The sequence below is a fragment of the Capra hircus genome, chromosome 8 (assembly GCF_001704415.2).
Source record: "Capra hircus breed San Clemente chromosome 8, ASM170441v1, whole genome shotgun sequence".
NCBI lineage: Eukaryota > Metazoa > Chordata > Mammalia > Artiodactyla > Bovidae > Capra > Capra hircus.
The window spans coordinates 82,871,014-82,887,319 of record NC_030815.1 but is presented as its reverse complement, the minus strand read 5'-3'; the positions used below and the strand labels follow the sequence as shown (position 1 = coordinate 82,887,319).

General features: G+C 42.0%; 1 protein-coding gene across 4 annotated transcripts in view; it reads left to right on the top strand.

The window, feature by feature from the left end:
- The window catches only part of SLC35D2 (solute carrier family 35 member D2), a 58,536-nt gene continuing 43,201 nt past the window's right edge, over window positions 972-16,306 (top strand). For 3 of the 4 annotated variants that reach the window (XM_018052479.1, XM_018052477.1, XM_018052476.1), the window contains exons 1-3: window positions 973-1,183; window positions 10,230-10,263; window positions 12,155-12,241. In XM_018052479.1, the coding sequence (XP_017907968.1) occupies window positions 1,032-1,183; window positions 10,230-10,263; window positions 12,155-12,241 (273 nt within the window). In that variant the 5' untranslated portion in view covers window positions 973-1,031. Of the gene's footprint in view, window positions 1,184-10,229; window positions 10,264-12,154; window positions 12,242-16,306 lie in introns of all 4 variants that reach the window. The other variant, XM_018052478.1, reaches the window with a different exon arrangement.

Below are 16,306 nucleotides of genomic sequence, written 5' to 3'. Positions count from 1 at the left end.
CACACAAAAACTTGTACAGGAATGTTGGTGGAAGCCTTTTTTTGGTTAATAGCCCTAAACTGGAAACAACCAAACATGGCCACCACTTTCCTAGGGAATGGATAAACAAATTGTACTTACTCAACAATGAAGACTCAAACATGGGTGGGTCACAAAAACAATAAACTGGGCGACAAGAGCCTTGAAACAGTACATGTGCATTTATATGAGCTTTCTGAAAAGGCAAATCTAACCTACAGTAATAGAAATCTGAATGCAGTGCCAGGGGGATCAACTTCAGTGGGACACAAAGGGCACTTTTTGGGGTGGTGGAAATGTTCTGTGCCTTGATTTGGGTGATTATACGGCTGTATGCATTTGTCAAAACAGCGGCTGTGGACTTGTAACATCTGCATTTCACCGTATGTAAATTAAACGTTCAGGTCGTTTCAGTCGCTCAATCGGGTACGACTCTGCAACTCCATGAACCGCAGCACGCCGGGCCTCCCTGTCCATCACCGGAGTCCCCCTAAAGCCATGTACATTGAGTCTGTGATGCCATCCAACCTCTGTCGTCTTCTGTAGTCCCCTCCTGCCCTCAATCTTTCCCAGCATCAGGGTCTTTTCAGATGAGTCAGCTTTTCGCATCAGGTGGCCAAAGTATTGGAGTTTCAGCTTCAACATCAGTCCTACCAATGAACACCCAGGACTGAAAATACTATATATATATATTTTTTAAAGGGCAAAACAAACCCTAAGTCTTAACGTTTCTCCCTAAGGCGGCAGTTTAGAGGAAGACAGGGTTTTTAAAAACTCTCCCAAACCCAGACAAGAGTCAGAGGGTGGTGCCTTTGACGACGAACTTGAGCCGAAGCCGCTCCTACGTGCTGGCAGCTTCGGGGCGCCGGGCGCGGGGCATGTGGGGTTCCCTCGGCGGCCCTTCCTGTTTCGGCCGCGCCTCCTCCTGCGCTGGCTGGGGGCGGGGACTGAACTGGGGTGGCGCGGGCCCGCGGGTGGCCCAGACGGGCGGCCCAGACGGGCGGCCGCGGGACATGACGGCCGGCGGCCAGGCCGAGGGCGCGGGCGCGGACCCCGCTTCCGCGCGGCTGCCTTCCCGGGTGGCCAAGCTACTGTCGGCCCTCTTCTACGGGACCTGCTCCTTCCTCCTCGTGCTGGTCAACAAGGCGCTGCTGACCACCTACCGGTGAGGCGGGAGCCTCGGGGCTGGGAGGAGAAGTCCGCGGGGGCGTCTGGCTGCTCCGCGGGACTCCGGGACCTTCCCGCTCCGGCGCCGCGCAGGGCGGGTGCTGGCCGGACTCCGGACGTCCCGACGCCGGGGAGAGCCGCGGGGCTGCCGGCCCTCGTGCACTTCGGCGCACTCGGGTCAGCGGGTGGGTGGGAACGGCGAGCGGGAAGCCTCGCTGCTAACTCCGGAGCCAATTTGGGCGGCTAGTGCACTGCGCACGGGCCACGTATTCACAGTCCGGACCTTTGCACTGTTCTGGAAAGCAAACTGCAAGCTAGCAAGTCAGCGCGGGCGCACCTTACCGCGACTTACTGCTGCAAGACTGGAAGCGCACCTGTGCTTTCACGAGCACCACTGAGCTGAAATTAGCGATCCGAATGTGTCTTTCAAATGTAAGCTATTTCTACAAGTTTAGATATTCAACCATCAGAAGAGTCCTGAATGGATGAGTTTATTCGCATTGTTTGATCATTCATTCTCAAATTACCAGCATGTTCATAGGAAATTGAAGAAAACAAAATTTCATATTCTCTCTCTTTTTTTTTTTTTTAATGAGTATGTAGTAAACCAGCAAATTTATGTTTCCTTGAACGTATTTGTAAAGATAGAAAATCCTGTTAAATTCTGCTTTGGTTATATAGGCATCGAAAGGGTTGTAAATTTAGACCTAGCTCCGCCAGATAATTACATCTCTGTAAATTATCTCCCAGAGCTCGGCATGAGCGGTCATAAGTGAGGGCTCCTTGTAGACTATACTGTGCTACAAGAATGTAAAATCAGAATTTTATAAAGAGTCCAAAGGTCTTCCCTGGTAGCTCAGTAGTAAAGAATCATCCTGCTTGGGCAGGAGACAGAGGTTCCATCCCTGGGTGGGGAAGATCCCTTGGAGAAGGAAATGGCAACCCACTCCAGTATTCTTGCCTGGGAAATCCAATGGACAGAGAAGCCTGACAGGTTACAGTCCATGGGGTCATGAAAAGGGTGAACACTACTTAACAACAACAAAGAAACCTCAGAGTGTCTTCAGCCTCCTTATTTTAAACTAGCAGAAGCTGAAACCTAGGTGAGCTTGGCTGGTTCCACCTCTAACAGATATTTACTGAGCATCTACTACTGGCACCAGGGAAGCAGCTCCACCCTGCGGTGGAGTCCCCTACCTTATCAGTGGTAGAGAGGGAAGTAAGCAAGTGGGCTCATGAGTAAGCAAGGTGATTTCAGGTTTGCTGAGAGAGTTCCTGGGGTGGAGTGGTTGGTGGAGAGCATTCCACACAGAAGAAAATGTGCTGGAAGTGGGCATGAGCTTGGCCTACTGAGGGAGTAGAGAGAAGGTGATCTGGCTAGAACTGAATGAGCAAGTGGTCGGGGAGAGAGTGTTGAGATCGGTAGGATCAGATCCTTCATTCATTCAATAATATGCAATAGATACGTATCATAAAAAGAGACTGCTGTTAATAGGCTTTTGGGGAATGGCTGACAGATGTATCAGTTGAAGTTTGATGGTAAATCTCTCCTTTCTGCTCTTGACTGAGCAGTCTGCTCGCTGACCAGGACAGTCAATGAGTCCAAAAACATGCATCTTCTTGTTGGAAGCAGGGACCAGTAAACACTGGTTAAGTGCTTGGAAGATGAAGGACAGTGCTTGACCGGAAAGAATTATATGAGGCATCTCCTGCTCTAACCTTTCCATCTTTAAAATTTTGAGTTCCATGACTGAAGGAGGAAATTGTTTTTGTCTCAGCAAGGCAAAGCCCCTTATAATCTTATATGTTTCACATTTCCGTAATGTGATACACAGTTGGAGAGCCCTGTTCAAAAAACATTGTTTAGTCTCTCATCTCAGGATGCTTTCGGAGCATGTTTTGAGGCAGAGAGAGTTGGGGTTATTGGGTTATAACAATAAGCCATAGAAATCTGATCCAGACATTAACTGTTTGAGGATAGAATGTTGTGTTGTCGAGTAGAAGGAAGAACTTTTTGTAGTTACCTAGTTCACAGGATTATGGGAATGTAGCTCAGGGAATATTTTTTTTCTTTTCCAATTTGAGTAGATTGTGTCTGGTTGGAGTACCAGACTGATGAGTGGTCTTAGTTATATGTTAGTCTTAGGTCATTGAGAGAGAGCCTTGGAAGGACTTGGAGTCAGACCCTGTTGGAGTGAGAAGGAAAAGAATCTGGGGGACAAGATGGGCTTTGGTGGTTCAGCGCATGTAGCCCGAAGTCCTGAAGGGTGGAGAGAAAGACCAGGACTCCACTAAATGAGCCACAGAAGCTCAGGAGGCACTGCAAAGAAGAACACTAGCGCTGAACCATCAAAGCCCATCTTGTCCCACAGATTCTTCTCCCTCTCACTCCAACAGGGAGAACAGTAGTGGTTTTTTGGAGTCACATTCATGAGGCTTGTGCAGGCAGTCTCAGTTGTTTTTTTTGTTACTATTTTAATACTGTTCTCTGACATGCAAGATTTTATGAGTAATACTTAATAAAAAGTGTAAACTTAGTTGTATTTAGTTCAACAGATATGTGCTTGGTATTTGCTGTTTGTTTACACAATCCAGGGCTTTGAGATCATTTAACACAGTCGTTTCCAAACTTGCTTGGTAATGTGAATCCCTAGGAGAGATTTTTTTTTTTTCTTAGAGCTATTGAATCAGAGGCTCCAGTGGTGGCAACTGGAAGTTTATATTAAAAAATTTTAAAAAACTCCTAATTTTCTCCTACTCTGATGAAAACTGGCTCTCTCCTAAAGACACTGCTTCTTTTGGCTCCTGGGAAGGAGATGGATCCTGGTCATGCCCCACCTGTTGCCAGGAGGTGGGGTTGGGTCCTCGTAGCTCCCCACTGCCTCTGCTCTGTGGCAAGTCCAGGCTTAGCACTCCCTTTCTGTCCTCTCTATAGTGCCTCCTGAGCTTCTGTGGCTGATTTAGTGGAGTCCTGGTCTTTCTCTCCACCCAGACTCTTTAAGCCCTCGAGACTTTGTGCTACGTGTGCTGAACCGTCAAAGCCTGTCGTGCCCCATGTTCCGTGTCGCTTCCACGGCTGTGTGCTCAGGGTGGCCCTGCCAGCCTCTCCAGTCCCTGTGCAGGATATCCACACTTAGTGCTGCAGCCCAGGTATTTCTGCCACACCCACCCTCCAGGTGCCCCTTCTCTCCTGGTCTACCCGGCGGGCCCCTCCCTGAAAGCCCCTAAGACTCCTTCCCAGCTCTTGCCTTGGCGGGTACTTAGCTCACACAGCCTACCTTTTGCAACTTTCCTTCAGCATTGAGCGAGAAAAAATCACTTTGGGTGTGGCGGGGTTGACTTTAAGTTGATGATCACAAACCTTAAAACCAGCTCTTCTGCCACCTGCTAGTTTCTTCTGGAGCCTTGCTTTCCTTGTTTCAGAAATGTCTCCTTCCTGCTTTCTCTTTTACCCTGAAACCTTCCACACCCCCATCCTCCACTCTCCTCTGATGCTTCATTGAGGAAAATAGAAACTGTCAGATGAGGTTCCCCTTCTGCTGTGATGGAGAGAGTGCTTTATTCCTGTGGAGGGCCCAGCTCCCCATTTCTGGATGTCCCCTCCTCCTTGCTCCTTTCATTATCCTCTATTCTTCATCAGCCGCCTCTCTCTGTCAGCTTAAAACATGTTTAGGTTTCTCAAGCAAAAATAACCCTCCCTTGATCCACGTGGGTGCTCGTTTCTCTGATCCTTTCAGAGTCAGACTTTAAAAGGTTGTGTATACATACTATCTTCACTTCCTTGCATTCACTCCAAAAATAATTCAGTTTAAAAACTGGGTGTTATTTAAATATACAAATGTACAAAGAAGATGATAATAATAATTGTTCATATTCCCACTATCTAGAATCAATATTTTGAATTTTTTAAAAGAAAAGTCATTCTGTGTGATCATTATAAAGTATTCAAACAAGAGAAAAATATTAGGGTAAAATTTTAAAAATTACTATAGTTGACATTAGGTAATAACTTCAGACATCTTTTAGATGGATGGATTGGAGAAAGATAGGTTGAATTACTTTTTGTATAAAGTATATTTATAGATATAGCTACTTATTTGCTCATTTCTTAATAAATTATTTAATTCAAAAAGGAGTGGGAAATGAGTGGGGGCTTTCATTTAATTATTCGATTGTTTGAGGATCACCAAAGTCCCTCTGAGCTTTCCTGGTGGTTCAAATGGTAGAGAATCTGCCTGCAGTGCAGGAGCTTTAGGATCGATCCCTGGGTCAGGAAGATCCCCTGGAGAATGGAATAGCTACCCACTCCAGTATTCTTGCCTGGAGAATCCCATGGAGAGAGGAGTCTGTTGGACTATAGTCCATGGGGTTGCAAAGAATTCGACATGACTGAGCAATTAACACTTAAGTCCCTCTACCACTTTTATTATGAAAAGTTTCAAGCACACAGGAAAGTGGAAAGCAAAGTAAACTGAACATTTGTACATACACCACTGAAATTAAGTAATTAACACTTTGCTATATTTGAGTGCTGAAGAATTGATGCTATTGAGTTGTAGTACTGGAGGAAACTCTTGAGAGTCCCTTGGACTGCAAGGACATCAAAACAGTCCATCCTAAAGAAAATCAACCCTGAATATTCCCTGGACAGACTTGCTGAAGCGTGAAGCTCCAATACTTTGGCCACATGATGCGAAGAGATGACTCATTGGAAAAGACCCTGATGCTGGGAAGGCTAGAAGGCAAAAGGAGAAGAGGGCGGCAGAGGATGAGATGGTTAGATAGCATCACTGACTCAGTGGACATGAATTTGAACAAACTGTGAGAGATTTTGGAGGAGGAGAAGCCTGGTGTGCTGCAGTCCGTGGGGTTGCATGAACCATTGAATACATCATTCCTACATCATGACACTGCACTCTCAGATATTCCAACATACATGTGTGTGCCTGTTCAGTCCTGTCTGACTCTTTGCGACCCCATGGACTGTAGCCTGACAGGCTCCTCTGTCCATGGGATCTCACAGGCAAGAATACTGGAGTGAGTTGCCATTTCCTTTTCCAGAGGATCTTCCTGACCCAGAGATGGAAACCACATCTCCTGTGTCTCCTGCATTGGCAGGTGGATTCTTTACCACTGAGCTACCTGGGATGCCCTATTTCAACATATGTCTCCTGAAATATGGATATTCTTTGACTTTAGTACAATTTTTGCTCTTAGCAAACTTAACAGTAATCTCCTAAAATAATCTAATACCAAATCTATAGTCATCCTAGTTGTCTCCAAGATGTTTTTATGATTGTTTTAAACATTAGAATCAAGATCCAGTTGAACTTCATGCAATGTATACAGATACGTCTTTTTAGTTTATTTTAATCTAGAAAAGTTCCCCACCCACCTCTTCCCCCTGATTATTGTTGTTGTTTAGTCGCTAAGTTGTGTTCAACTCTTTGTGACCCCAGGGACTGCAGCCCGCCAGGCTCCTCTGTCCATGGATTTCCCAGGCAAGAGTACTGGAGTGGGTTGCCATTTCCTTCTCCACTTCCCCTTGATATTGACTTTGAAATGCCTGACCCAGGTGTGTTGTAAAGTGTCCCCTATTATGGATTGTTTGATTTATTTTTTGAAGTTTCACTTAACTTACTATTTTTTTCAACTGAAAGTTAGATCTAAAGGCTTGATTACATTCAGATTAAACATTTTTTGACTTTATACTAATAGTGGACCCTGTAAATTTCAGCTTGCATCATATGAGGGGTTGTAACACCATTAGTCATTCTGGCCGCGCTTGAAGGCTTAAGGTGAGGGCTGCAAGTTGCCTGTATGTATGAAATTTAGTTTTAATTGAATTGAATGGAGGGAAGAGAAATTAGAGTTCAATGAAAAGAATTGTTGACTTTCAAATATGTTTCTTCAGTTTCTGACCGTATGTATGGCTTCTCTGCTATGAAGCATGACACCTGTGTACTTCTTCCTATCTCCCCTCCCCTCCATGACCTCTTTTATGGTGTAGCATCCTGTTGTATAAGTATAATCCCGCAGTTGTTTGAATCTGGTCTATGGTAAATGAATACAGTAGTCAGTAGCCTTTCACAGTGTCTCCACTCCAGAGTTCAGTATTTTGGTTTGACTCCTAAGTGGTGGATTCCATTGCAGGGTAGCGTTTTTATGGAGAGTTCATGGCTGCTGTGTTGATCGTGTTGAATATTCTTAACAACTTTTTCTGCAACAAATGTGCTTTTAGATCTGGAGAGTTTGCTTCTTTTCCTCATGCAAAGGAAACACATTTGCCTTTTTTCTCTTTGAATTATTTTCTCTCTTTATTGAGAGAAAACAGCACAGAAATTAGCCCTTTCTGGTGGTATCTATCTTCGAAATCTGTTTATCTTTGGGAATGTATCTTTTTCCTGTTCAGTCACTGTGATTACTTCGTCTTGGTAATTCATTTTTCAGCAGCAGTCGTTTCCTTCCGTGTTGTTTCTGAATTACTCATACGGCAGTTATGTTTTCTTCTTCAGTTGGTTTCCTTAGATCTGTGCTTCCCTTTTCATCTCACTTGTTTGCTTTGTCATCTCAATTTTGAGCTGTTCGTTTTGTTGATATCTTCTTATTAAGGTGTTCTGTAGCTGGAAACAGTTAAAAAGCTGCCTTCTCTCCTTGTGTTACATTCTCTTCCAGGCTGAGCTCTTTGTGTTCCTTCCATAAGCCTTTTGTTGTTGTTTTACTGTTTGTTTATGTTCTAGTCTTATTATTTTGCTTGATGTTGCAAGTTGTATCGGAGAAAGCAATGGCACCCCACTCCAGTACTCTTGCCTGGGAAATCCCATGGACGAAAGAGCCTGGAAGGCTACAGTCCATGGGGTCGCTAAGAGTCGGACACTGACTCTGAGCGACTTCACTTTCACTTTTCACTTTCATGCACTGGACAAGGAAATGGCAGCCCACTCCAGTGTTCTTGCCTAAAGAATCCCAGGGACGAGGGAGCCTAGTGGGCTGCCGTCTATGGGGTCGCACAGAGTCAGACACAACTGAAGCGACTTAGCAGCAGCAGCAGCAGCAGCAGCAGGTTGTATTCCTGGGCAAGGAGACTCTCATATTCGAGGAAAGTATTCTGGGCAGTGCTCTTGGGACCCACTCCTGTGGGGGAGTGAGGGAAGCAGGATTAAGAAGAGAGAGAAGCTGGGCTATGCTTCATCGCAGTAGAGCCTTGTCCCAGGATCGCTGGAGCTGGAGAGGCTCAACAAAGTTGTCTTGAATTGTGTCGAGTGCCCTTGGCCTTTATACCTCTGCACAGACGTACAGGCTTGGAACACAGGCTGGTCTCAGGGAGTTGGGGGCTGTTGGCAAGGCAGATTTCTCCCGCTGAGGATGCTCTTGGGAAACTGGGGAATGAGGGCTTCAGTCCAGAAGCAGATGTCTGGGTGGCACATGCGGCATCCATTAGCGTTCATTTTATTTTCATGGTGGCACTGTCCAGTCATTCTGTTTTCTTTGACAAGGTAGGTTAGTTCCTTATTCTCTTCTCACCCTATCTGAAATAGGTATATTTCCCTGTGACAAGCAGTTTAGGGAATGAGGTGGTGTTGTTGTTGGTGGTGGTTTTTTGAGTGATATTCCCTGTTTTTAGTAGCTGGACAGAATGACTGGGAGCCAGTGAAGGGCTGGACAGTGAGTGAGCCTGGCAAGGGGATGTGCTGCCTTGTTAAGTATGGTATTAGGTAGGGAGTAAGCTTCTGTATCCAGTTGCCTGGTGCCATTTGTTAAAAGACCAACTGTCTTTTTCCTTCTTCTCTGTGTGGTCATCGTTGTCATGAGTCAGGTTTCCATGTGGGTGTGTATCTGTCCTCGTCTCTGTTTTCATGCATTGTCTGGTTAGAATATCATTGTGCAAATACCACACTCTCTCGTTTGTTGTGACTTTAAAAATCAATCCTGGAAAATTCCCTGGTGGTCCAGTCGTTAGGGCTCTGCGATTCCACTGCAGAGTATGGGTTCAGTCCCTGGTCTGGGAACTAGGATTCCAGCATGCTGCAGCCAAAAAAAAAAAGAAAGAAAGAAAGAGAATACTGGCATCCAGCAGAATCAGTCCTCCAGTGTTTTTTCTTCATGATTATCTTAGACCATGTTTGCTTTTGCCTTGAAATTCAGTTTCAGGGTCAATACAAAATACCTGTTCTTGTTTATAAAGAGAGGTTTGAGTTTGTGGATAATTGTTCACTACAATATTGATTCTAATCCATGAACTTTATTTAGGGCTTCTTTCATTTTTTAAACATAGATTTATAGGTTTCTATGTAGAGGTAGTTCTTGGAAATATTTTATTAGATTTGTACCTGGGTATATTATTTTGAAGAAAGGAAACCAGTATAATGAATCTCCATGTGGCCATCAACCAGTTTCAACAAGCTTGTTACATTTATATTGCTCCTCTTCTCAACTCCAATATCTCCCCCCAGATTATTATGAATTTCTAAAGGATAAGAAGTACTATTTTGTTTTTTTTTTAAAAACCACCACAATATCATTTCATGCTTAAAAGAGTAAAAATATTTTTTTATTACCATAAAATACCCAGTTAGTATTATTTGATGTTTTTGGGTGCTATTGCAAGTGAACACCTTTAAAATTATTATGTTCTTTGTGTCTTTATGGTATATAGACCTAGAAGTGATTTTTTTCCACATGTTCATCTTCTATCCAGTAACTTTGGTAAAGTTATTGATTCATTCTAGTCATTTATCCCCAGATTACTTTGACTTTCTACATATACAACTGTGTTGTTAATATGACAGTCTGCCTCAGAGGAAATAGAAGTTTGCCCAGTTTAGCAATGATCAGTTTAAAAAATGGAAAAGAAATGAACAATGAACAAATTAGATGTTTTCACTAAGACAGAAAAAATAGTCTAAGGCCTTTTAATAACCTTTTAATAAGTTTAATAAGCTTTTAATAACATAAACTTTTAATAATTCCCATCATTCTGTGTTGTATATTGTCTTCAAATTTTTTCATCAGTTGCTAAAATTGTCATTCTATATTTTTTGTAGTTTCCCATCACCAATTGTTCTTGGAGTTGGACAGGTAAGTGAAAAATGATAAATTAACCTCTTAATTATTTGTTAGTACATATGATAAAATTGTAAGTGCTTTTGTTTACGACTGTGGTTTACGAATTTGTTCAGTTGGCAGAGGACTGTGGTGCTTTGGGTGAGACAACGTGAAGTATTGATACATTTCATTTCATTTTACAATTTAGGAATAGTTGTATTTGTAGGAAAAATGACTAATTCTGACTTCCTTAATAGAATTTAATTACTCTATAGCAAGGGGGCAGCAGACTGAAAGCCTCCAGGGTCTGCTGGGTTACAGATGAGTGTGCACAGTTGAAGTCACTGTGCTTGTTTAAGAAAAGGATTGGGGGCATGAGGTGAGGCTCACTAGGAATCAGGGAAATTTTATTTTCACAGCAAACTTCCCAATTTATACATGGTGGCGACAGATTCATATTATTTCATAAAACTCTCTATGGGCCAAACTAAACAGGTTTGCAGTTTCCTTCCTGAACTTCGTGATGTTTGTTCTCAAGTGTAAGGGTAAGCTTGGATAAATTTTCAAACTTACCCACATTTGGCTGTTTCTGAAATTTTCTATTAATATTATTTTGTGACTTGCTTACATTTTTTTTTTTTTTTTGGTCATATGCTAGTAATTTCTAGTAGACAAATGTTAACAGGTACTGAAGGTGTTTTTGTTGTTGTTTTTCTTTAGTTTACAGGAAGGAAAAAATTATTAAAATTATTATCTGTTAACTAAATTTTAAATTGTGAATCTGGAATTTATACAGATAAACATTATTCTAGTTAAATGTTTTGCTAATAAGATACTCTTTGCACATCATTTTAGGGTGAAAAAATAACAAGAAAACAGTGTTTCCTTAAGATAATAAAAAATATATCTTTATGGTTCAGTCTGAAAGTATGTTTAAAGAAGTACTTTAAAAGATCAATAGTATGTGGTAATACACCCTATGTAATGCCCAAGGCAAATAAATTCACTGTCTTGTACTTAATTAAGGAAAAAACCTTTCTGATTTGCAGTTTGTAAGGGAAGAAGCCAATAGACCAAATTTTAAAAATTTGAGTTGCAGAATAGTTTACATACTGTTGGTATATTTCTGTTAAGAATTATAAGGTAAGTCATAAATACAAACTACAATTATTATTCAGAGTGGGCTGGAGTTATATAAATCTATCATAAGGATCTGTACACTCAGGCTCGAGGTTTAGGACAACAGTCATGTTGAAGGTGTCCTTATGTTTTTGCATCCTAATATGGAGAAAAGTGAATAAATTCTAAAATTTGCATAGAAAGATGGTATTAAAACTATTTATTTCATAATAATATTCTGGAGTATTCCTGATATACCTGGTGTAACCCAGCTGAATAGCATTTGAATGAGATATTTTTCGTAACACTGGCTAGGTGGAGAGAAAATGTCTTCTGTGTTATAGAAATTGTGTACTTTACAAAATACGTTTATGTGTGGAATTTGCCTCCCTTCCCCCCACTCCTTTCACCCCAACACTTACTTTATGGGGGAGGGTGACCATATGCTCAGTACATGGGAGGTATGGTTCAGGATCAAGACGCAGCCTCACTGACTGTGGTCACACTGGTCTGTTTGGGGCCCACCATTGTTTTTTCCTTCTGTTCTTGTTCCTTGAGCCGCTTGAGATCACGTGTATATGTGTGAGTCTATTTAATGTTATACTTTTTGCCTATAGTTTTAATGCAATCTATGCAGTGACAAAAAAGTTAATATTTTAAGGAATAATAATTTTTTGGAACCTAGAAAATAGATTTTTCTGATACATATGTTTTTGGTGAATCTCTTTTCTTCTGATGATGTATTTGTACCTCAAATAGTCTTTCTAGATATTTTGCTGAAGTTTTTCTCTTCCGTTTTCTTTAGATGGCAGTTACCATAATGATACTATACGTGTCCAAGCTAAATAAAATAATTCACTTTCCTGATTTTGACAAGAAAATTCCTACAAAGGTATGTGATGGAAAGTACATATAGCTCTGTTGGAAGATGTGAAAATGCTATAAAATTACAAATTGATCTTAGAGTACAGGTCCATTTCCATATACCCTGTGCTTCCTGCTGGTTAGAAACTTTTTAATAAAGATTTCATATCATTCAGTGGTCCACTAATGTAAAATGATAGTAAAAGTGTGTGCATAGCAATGGATATTAAGTAAATACTATGTGTCTTCTGAAATAGGAAAACTCTCTAACAGAAATTGTCAAGCTTGTTTGGTAAAGGACCAAATAGCAAATAATTAGACTCTGTGGGCCAGACTATCTCTCTTGCAGCTATTCAGCTTTGTTCTTTGAAAGCAGCTGTAGGTGATATGTGTATAAATGAATCGATGTAGTTGTGTTCTGCGGCTGCTAAGTCGCTTCAGTCGTGTCCGACTCTGTGCGACCTCATAGACGGCAGCCCACCAGGCTCCTCCGTCCCTGGGATTCTCCAGGCAAGAACACTGGAGTGGGTTGCCATTTCCTTCTCCAATGCATAAAAGTGAAAAGTGAAAGTGAGGTCGCTCAGTCGTGTCTGACTCTTCGTGACCCCATGGACTGGAGCCTACCAGGCTCCTCCATCCATGGGATTTTCCAGGCAAGAGTACTGGAGTGGGATGCCATCGCCTTCTCCGAGTTGTGTTCTAATAAAACTTTACTTGCATAAATAGAAGATGAATTAGATTTATCTCTTGGGCCCTCCCAGTTTTCTGATCTCTGCTTTAAATTTTCATTTTTAGCTTGGGTAGATAAAACCTGTGAGTGGAATAAAGAGTAAATACAATTTGATATACATAGTTTTTTTTTTTTTCCCCATGGTAGAACTACAAACAGGAGACCTGCCATTTCTTCCTGAATATGTGGAATGAAACTAATTTGATTGAACAGTTGCTAGGTGCCAGGCATGAGGCCAGACATTTAATTCCTAGAACAATCCCCTGCAACCGGTGGTATTAAATGGATCATGGTGACATTTTTGGATTTAGGGAGGTTAAATCAGATTGCAAGTAAAGATTGAAAGTAAAGAGTTCACATGGTTTGTTCCTCCATGTCTCTAAGGCCTGGAAAAACTTTGGCATCTAGCTCTGGATTATTCATCAGGCTGACTAAACATGCTTAAGGTGTCGTCACTCAGTCGTGTCCGACTCTTTGTGATCCCATGGACTGTAGCCTACCAGGCTCCTCTGTCCATGGGATTTTCCAGGCAAGAGTACTGGAGTGGGGTGCCATTTCATCAATAACCAGGGACATCCACAAACAGAGAAAAACAAACCACTGAAGTGTAGGAAAGGTATTAACCCAGTCATCGTAAGAAAAATCAGAATATTGTTGGGCTTGCCAACATTTAGTTTATGATATAGTTTTAAATACTTTAAACAATTGTGAAATATCTAGACATAGGAAAAAAAGACATCATCCATGAATGTGTGGTTGAATGAATAATTACCCTTGTAATCATTACCTAGGTCATGAGATGGGGTCACAGAATCCTTACGTATTATTCTGACTTTTGTCGTAATGATTTTCTTGAGTTCTTTGTAAGTTTTCTAAGTTTGTATGTATACTTGAATTTAGTGTTGCCTGTTTTTGGAGGTTATATAAAGGGAATTAAACTATATATATTTTTATATCTTGCTTTCAGTTTATTATGATGGTAAGATTCATCTACACTGTTGTGTGTAGCTGTATTCTTTTATTTTCTTTGTATAAATATAATTTTTCTGTTTTACTGTTTATGGTAATTGGAGCTGTTTCTGGTTTGGGCACTAGAAAAATAAAAAGTACTGTTCTGAATGTACTGAGAGTTGGATCTTGATGCCCGATGTATTAGTCAGATAAGGCTCCCATAACAAAATACCATAGACTAGGTGGCTTAAAAAAAAAAAGGAATTTATTTTCTCACACTTCTGGAGACAGGAAGTCCAAGATGAAGGTGCTGATAGGATTGGTTTCTGGTGAGAATTCTCTGCTTGGCATATAGACAGCTGCCTTCTCACTGTGACCTCATGTGGCCTTTATGCCGTGCCTGTGCACTCCTGGTGTGTCTCCCTCTTCTTATAAGGACACAGGTCCTATTGGATTAGGACTCCATACTTACTAGCTCAGTTCAGTTCAGTCGCTCAGTCGTGTCTGACTCTTTGCGACCCCATGAGTTGCAGCACGCTAGGCCTCCCTGTCCATCACCAACTCCCGGAGTTCACTCAGACTCACGTCCATCAAGTCAGTGATGCCATCCAGCCATCTCATCCTCGGTCGTCCCCTTCTTCTCCTGCCCCCAATCCCTCCCAGCATCAGAGTCTTTTCCAATGAGTCAGATCTTCGCATGAGGTGGCCAAAGTACTGGAGCTTCAGCTTTAGCATCATTCCTTCCAAAGAAATCCCAGGGCTGATCTCCTTCAGAATGGACTGGCTGGATCTCCTTGCAGTCCAAGGGACTCTCAAGAGTCTTCTCCAACACCACAGTTCAAAAGCATCAATTCTTTGGCACTCAGCCTTCTTCACAGTCCAACTCTCACATCCATACATGACCACAGGAAAAACCATAGCCTTGACTAGACAGACCTTTGTTGGCAAAGTAATGTCTCTGCTTTTGAATATACTATCTAGATTGGTCATAACTTTTCTTCCAAGTAGTAAGCGTCTTTTAATTTCATGGTTGCAGTCATCATCTGCAGTGATTTTGGAGCCCGAAAAAATAAAGTCTGACTCTGTTTCCACTGTTTCCGCATCTATTTCCCATGAAGTGATGGGACCAGATGCCATGATCTTCATTTTCTAAATGTTGAGCTTTAAGCCAACTTTTTCACTCTCCTCTTTCACTTTCATCAAGAGGCTCTTTAGCTCCTCTTCACTTTCTGCCATAAGAGTGGTGTCATCTGCATATCTGAGGTTATTGATATTTCTCCTGGCAATCTTGATTCCAGCTTGTGCTTCTTCCAGCGCAGCATTTCTCATGATGTACTCTGCATAGAAGTTAAATAAGCAGGGTGACGATATACAGCCTTGATGTATTCCTTTTCCATCTGGAACCAGTGTGTTGTTCCATGTCCAGTTCTAACTGCTGCTTCCTGACTTGCATACAGATTTCTCAAGAGGCAGGTCAGGTGGTCTGGTATTCCCATCTCTTTCAGAATTTTCCACAGTTTATTGTGATCCACACAGTCAAAGGCTTTGGCATAGTCAATAAAGCAGAAATAGATGTTTTTCTGGAACTCTCTTGCTTTTTCCACGATCCAGTGGATGTTGGCAATTTGATCTCTGGTTCCTCTGCCTTGTCTAAAACCAGCTTGAACATCAGTAAGTTCATGGTTCACGTATTGCTGAAGCCTGGCTTGGAGAATTTTGAGCATTACTTTACTAGCATGTGAGATGAGTGCAATTGTGCGGTAGTTTGAGCATTCTTTGGCATTGCTTTTCTTTGGGATTGAAATGAATAGTGACCTTTTCCAGTCTTGTGGCCACTGCTGAGTTGTCCAAATTTGCTAGCATATTGAGTGCAGGACTTTCACAGCATCATCTTTCAGAATTTGAAATAGCTCAACTGGAATTCCATCACCTCCACTAGCTTTGTTCGTAGTGATGCTTTCTCAGGCCCACTTGACTTCACATTCCAGGATGTCTGGCTCTAGATGAGTGATCACACTATCGTGATTATCTGGGTCGTGAAGATCTTTATTGTACAGTTCTTCTGTGTATTGTTGCCACCTCTTCTTAATATCTTCTGCTTCTTTTAGGTCCATACCATTTCTGTCCTTTATCGATCCCATCTTTGCATGAAATGTTCCCTTGGTATCTCTAATTTTCTTGAAGAGATCTCTAGTCTTTCCCATTCTGTTCTTGTCCTCTTTTTCTTTGCATTGATCGCTGAAGAAGGCTTTCTTATCTCTTCTTGCTATTCTTTAGAACCCTCACTTAACCTCAATTACCTCCTTCCAGGCCCTATCTTACCTGCAGTCACCTGGGGTCTAGGGCTTCAAGATGTGAGTTTAGAGCAGACACAGTTCAGTCCAAAACAGCACATGTGCATGTCGTTTCTTT